We start from the raw sequence: 6,310 nt of genomic DNA on the forward strand, positions 1-6,310 counted from the left end.
TCTGTAGAAATTTTTTTCTTTTCGCTATTAACCCAATAAAACACAACGAAGTCAAAGCAGATTAATAAAAACAAAATTTATCATAATAAAAAATATTGCAATACAGACAGTACAGGATGTATTGGAAAAAATAGGTCAATTTAAGTTGAACACTGCTGTTACTCATAATATGTTGCGGTTTCACTCAACAGCAAACTTTTAAAGTGATCATAAATCTCTTCTCGTATCATCTACTCTGGGATAACCTCACTTATCATGTTATCCAAAAAGGAATTTTTGTTAACACATATACCGATCAGCCATAACATTATGACCACTGACGTGAGATTTTGTCCTCAAAGTTGATTTGTTAGTTAGTTGACGTCTGATGGCCCATGCTGACCCCTGTCCACTGCCAAAGGACCTACAATGGGCATGTAAGCAGCAAAACTTGAACATGGAGCAGTGAAAGAGGCTGGTGAACGCACAACACAAGGATGTTTTATTGGAAGAAGACACACCAGGGTAGGCAATGTGATGCTTTGGGCAATGTTCTGCTGGGAGATCTTGGATCCCACCATGTATACTCTTTAATGGAAACTGTATTATTCTGATAGCAGTGCTCTCTTTCAGCAGGATAATGTCCTGTGCCACAAAGCAAAAAAAATTCATTATTGATTTGAAGAACACAAGTTCAAGCAGTTGACTTTGCCTCCAATTTCCTCAGATCTCATCCAAATCGAAAAAAAAAATCGGATCTATGGAGGCCATTAGGCAGGTGGTCATGATGTTATGGCTGATCAGTGTACATCTCTCAAATGTGTTACACTCCTCACTTATATTCAGACATACCGTAAACCAAAAAGCACAGCTTTGATGCATATATGATTTATTAGTTCCTTTTGTATTTCCTATTGCACACTGAGGAATCTCCTCTTCTTTGCCGTGTGTGTGTACGCATGGTGACGCCACTCGACATCTGCAGTGCCCTCATTCTCCAGGGTGCCAAGTTTGATCATATACACTAAGATAAAAGAGGAACACATGTCAACATATTACACATACCCTCCAACACTTCAGTATCAACTGCATCTGTCCATACTTACATTTCATTTCAAACCTGGGGCCTACTTCCGTCAGCTCTACGTTCTTGTGGTCTGTTTTCTTGTAGGTGTGATGTCTGTGAAAAAATAGATATATAAAAACAGTTTGTGCCAAACAACTTTTAGCATTTAAACTGTGGGAGTACTTCCACACTGACCTGAAAGAGATGAAGTCCTCTTGGTTAGCGAATGTGATTACCCGCCTACTGTCATCCTTTGGTACTGGAAAAAGATACTTGAGGATATTCGATACCTATTTTAAGAGAATTAATTAGCTGTACCCACAAACAGGTGAAAGAGAATATCAACGGCATGTGTACGGTGCATGGAGCAGCACTCGCTCGCTCACCCTCTTGCCAAGCCGCGAGGTGAAGTTGTGAAATATAAGGTGGGGGTAGGCCTCAGACATGGTGCCTATGTCCGGAACATCGTGCCTCATTACCACGTTGTAAAGTGTGAAATAAGCAGTGGGTCCAAATGGCAAGTGGCACACAACCAGGCCATCTGTAAATACACAGGAACCAAAAAGAAACAAATATCAGACCTGCTTACACTGGTCACAGTTTGCTTAAAATCACATTTGTATCTGGTATATCAATGTAAGTGGCATCACAGAAAAGATAAGGAAAGGCAGCTGATTATCTGATTTATTGTACCATGCTAGTACCTCTACAAGGGCTGTACTAACACGGAATGGGGCTTTTTTTCCTTCAAAAATTGTGATCTTCAGACTGTTTGTCAGATCCTTTATTTAGAATGTGTTTCAAAAAACTGAGAAAGCTGTTGATTGAATTGTGTTTTCATTTAAGAGCCTGTGGTTTACAGTGCAACTTAATGCTGTGTTTCTATTACTTTGACAACCCCGTTTTAGGCTTAAGTGTTTAATTAAATCCAGCTTAACATCACCACAACCTACAGCCTCCAAAATGATCATAGTTATATACCTCTTTCTAATACAGTTTCTGAACATTGTAACAGTCATGAACAGGGGATTTAGTGCACGACTGTTCTGTTGGTATGCATTAGTTTTAGCTAGTATACCTAATGCTTTGGCAAGTGGGTGTATATTAAAAACACTGGTGCAGAGAACTGCTTCTGGCACGTTTGTGAAACGCACCGCAGTGTGATCCTAAGTCTTATCTACAAGTTTTTGACTAGTTTGACTACTTGTGATCAGATCATTTGCATCTTTCTGGCTCAGTGCTCACTGTGGCATTGTAAAACATCCCCTGCAGCCCAAAGAAGCATAATCCTGCAGAACTCCCAACTGCAAAGACCTCTTTCTCTTATGAATGTTTAAACTACAGAGATTTCATGTTTGAAAAAGTTTCTTAGAGCTTAGAAAAGGCAATTTTATTTGTGTGGCGTCATTATAATGTGAAGTGTATGGCCTGAGCATGAACCCGTAAAACACTAATGCACACGTGCAGAGGACATGACTCATGCATCTGGGGAGTAACATTTTCAGTAAACACACTATTAAACCACAAAATATAAGAAATGCTATGGTGTGATTTGATGCTAAGACAGCCTTAATAGGTTCATGTAGCTCATATAAATACATAACCATAACAGGATAGTCATTTAATGTCACAAATACAAAACAAATGAAGACAAAATACTGGCTCACCTGGCTGTCCTCTTGTTTCGTGCAGGATAACGAGGTCGGTAACATTGTTGGCTTTGCAGGCTCGCACCAATGCAGCAATCTCATGGTTTCCTCTGTTCATGCGCTGGGCTCCGGGGAACATCAGTTTAACCTCCTGGAACAAAATATGTTCAACACATGGTATTCTCAGCTCTCTTTTCAATATTCCTGATGGTCTTCACAGATGTTTTTAAGAGAGTATCAAGTAATTGGTTCTGTCGCGTTTCTGTAACATGTATCTTGGCTGGATCTGTGGGATTATGAGTACATAAGACAAGACTCTGAACCCCAAAGGTAAGCATCTTAAGTGGCAGCTCCGCCACCATGAATATGTATTTATGTGTGTAAATAAAAGGCAGTCAGGCATTCTTTGATCTGTGTCTTGTTCTTTTTTTTGAATCAGCTCTGTGGAACTGTAATGATAGTTACAGCTACTGTGGATGTCCAACCACATGGCTTGGCGAGCAAAGATCTCCTAGCAGATTAAGTTTCACTACCCTCCTCAGAGACAGTTAAACAATACGCTCTAAGTGATACATGAACCATCAGCTGGCCTGTTTTTATCTAGTCTACATCATTTTCCCCCTGTTCTCAGCTTTACAATCTCTAGGGTAGGTCCAACCTTACTGACCTTGGCAAACATTTTGAGCCTGGAGCTTGGGTCTCTGGATGTAGTGACCATGACTTTAGGATCTTCCACTCCGGCCCACTTGTACTCATCGTCCACATGAGAGCTGACGCCTGCGCAAACAAAATAAATGATCACTGAACAAAATGGGATGATTTGGTGATCGGACACGGTCAAGGATAACAGTCACTTGCCTTCTGCTCCCTCATCATCATACTCCAGCAGGTTCTGTAGCTGCAAAGCATCTTTGCGTACCTCAGTCGGAAGCAGACGATTTTCTGCAGAGAAGGAAAATAAGCATTTGTTACAGCAGAATCCTTTAGATTGCTAATGAACTGTATACAGTACAACAGGAAAAGTCGCATATAATGATTATGCCATCCTACCTTCAAGTGCGCCTTTTAGCTTCTGTTTCTTTTCCTCTATTGTCCGGAGCCGGTCCTCCTGTGCCTTCCTGTACAGGTACTCCCGTCTCAGTCTGACCTCTCGACGGAGCTAGAACAACGTTACAGCAAAACATCTCAAACAAGGATGCAGCCTCTGAATGCACTAATATCACACTTGACAGGAAATGTCACTAACTATAGTATTTTGACATTTGTGTTGATCTTCCCGTTTTAAGAAACAAGGTTAGACGTCAAAGAGCAAAAATCAATGTGAAACGATTTTCAAGACATTGTTGTTGAATTATATAAATACCTTTGAGTAAATAGTATGTAGAAAGAGCTGGTGGTGGGCAGCTGTAGGTGCAAACACTCTCCTAACATACAGATGACGTCCAGGAAATGGACACTGAGATTAACTCAGTTCAAGTTCATGGCTGCTCACCTGAACAATAAACTAGACTGGACTAATAACACTAATGCACTGTACAGGAAGAAACAGAGCAGACACCATCCGCAAGTAACTTCTTCAATTCTAAATGACTGTAGGTAAGTATCTGTCATAGCTACGTGACACTCTTGAGGACCTTTCATGACTCTGCAGTTTCCTCAGCCATCGACTGTGGTCCAGTCTGCTGGTGCAGCAGCATTAATTGCAGACAGGAATAGGAAGACGATGGCAACGCTATCACCCTTAATGGGTAACATGTTTAACTCTGTGCATATGAATCTGAAAACACTAAGCGGGTCATCTGTGGTGTGTAAAACAAAGATACCCCAGGTCTTTCCTTCCTGCTGCAGTCAAACTCTTAAACCAAGCATGCTCTCAGTAGACCGCAGACACATTCGAACTCAGTCACTTTCTTTCATGTACAGATACCTTCACTGTCCATAAAAATAAGTCAAAACATACTGTGCAATCGCTGTGAAACATCTCAAATGTGCACTGTACAGTTACCTCATTGTTTGAGCTAGCAAATATATTAGACTATTTTTTTACTGACTAGAATTTATACCAATGTTGCCAGATCAGACGGTTTTCATTTTAAAAATAGAGTTGGACCACTGAAAGAAATTTGGTCTGGTTTGGGATCATTTTGGCAGTTTTTCTAATTATCTTTTTAAGGTGTTTTAAAAAACAAACATTTACCCATCCCTTGACAGTGTGTCAGTGTGTGTGTGTGTGTATGAGTACTCCGAATGTGCAATACTTGTTCCTCTCTCTAAAGAGTAGAGAAGGGATCCATAGGCCCATCAGAAGATTACATGACAGCATAAAATGTTGCTAGCAGTTGTGGTGGTTGACTGTTGGAGGGTTTCTATGCTTTGACTGCACTGTTTTTTTTCACGATAGGCTACACCAGTGTAAGTAATCCGGGAGGTCAAAGTACTAAACAAAATATCGATCCAGTACTCCGAGTGGTTTTTCGTGCATTTGACGCTTTTTGAACAGGTTTTGGGCTGGAAACCATCAATTGTATCTGGCAACACTAAGTTATACTTTAGTACTGTAAATAGTTATTTCACAGTACTTATCCTGTGTGTGACTGATCAATCCCCCCCTTTCCTGTTAATCTGCGGATTACACCACAGTAGGATCAGTAAAACATGATCTTGTTTTCTCTTCTCTTCAAAAAATATGCAAAATTTCAACATTTGAATCTGTAGATGTCCTCAAGTTGCCACCTGTTTGGACAAAGTCCTGCTTGGATCTAAGCAACAACCAAATGTAAGTGCAGAATATCTATACTGCATATTCATTAGTCATGTTTTACAATAAAAAAAAATCCAAGTCTAAATACTGGATAACATGATCAGATGCAATGTCACTCCCAAAAAGAGACATTTCCATTTATTTAGCCAAGTTAGCTCTATTCATTTGTCACTTCATTCACCTTTAACAAACGAATGTTGACCCGAATTTGATGTTTATAAGGTGCTTATATCCCCATTTTGTGTCCAAGTTGTATTAGCTCACACTTTGGAAACAAAGCTAACTACAAAATAAATTAGTTGTGCTAACTTGCTAACAAAGGGAAAACGCCTACATGTAAATATATACGAATTTGGAATAGTCATTCATTTAATGGTTATCGAGTCTTTAGGGATTATTTAATAAAAGTGAGAAAAGGCTATGGTTAGCTTCATGACCAGACTGTGTGCTAATACACGAGGGGCTAAGACTGGTGCTAAAGTATCCGAATATTTGCCATTAGCAAGGTTGCTAATTAAACTTCCTAGTCTGCCATGATTATAGCTACAAGAAACTGCTACACTGATAATAGAAATGTTCAAATTGTTTACTTACCATGATATTTTACAGTCAGTAGCTAACCAAAGAAGAGAAACGCCACTCACGTTGAAAACAGAGAGACCTGCGTACAACCGTCTCCGTCATTGGCTGACTGTATGGCCAATGAGAGCATTCGATACTCACTGACACCTTTTCACAATAAAAGCCCAGGCAATTAATAATTTGGCACACAAAATGTACCTGTGCTGCCAGTGTTGAGGAAATGTGCCTGGTTGAAATTCGCACAACAGCTTGTTACAAGGATGAACTACGATG

General features: G+C 39.9%; 1 protein-coding gene across 2 annotated transcripts; it reads right to left on the bottom strand.

The window, feature by feature from the left end:
- Nucleotides 1-69: 69 nt before the first annotated feature.
- On the bottom strand, nucleotides 70-6,310 carry imp4 (IMP U3 small nucleolar ribonucleoprotein 4). 2 transcript variants are annotated; one of them, XM_084550851.1, is made up of 9 exons: nucleotides 6,050-6,303; nucleotides 3,745-3,853; nucleotides 3,553-3,636; nucleotides 3,362-3,471; nucleotides 2,713-2,845; nucleotides 1,432-1,586; nucleotides 1,241-1,335; nucleotides 1,086-1,159; nucleotides 70-1,003 (listed from the first exon to the last, which is right to left on the bottom strand). In XM_084550851.1, exons 1-9 carry the CDS (start codon nucleotides 6,050-6,052, stop codon nucleotides 891-893), a joined length of 876 nt encoding a protein of 291 aa, XP_084406977.1. In that variant the 5' UTR covers nucleotides 6,053-6,303; the 3' UTR covers nucleotides 70-890. The 2 variants fall into 2 exon arrangements, with proteins under 2 accessions (XP_084406977.1, XP_084406976.1); XM_084550850.1 differs by having other exon boundaries at nucleotides 1,086-1,335; nucleotides 6,050-6,310.

This window comes from Chelon labrosus (genome assembly GCF_963514085.1).
Source record: "Chelon labrosus genome assembly, chromosome: 9".
NCBI classification, from domain to species: domain Eukaryota; kingdom Metazoa; phylum Chordata; class Actinopteri; order Mugiliformes; family Mugilidae; genus Chelon; species Chelon labrosus.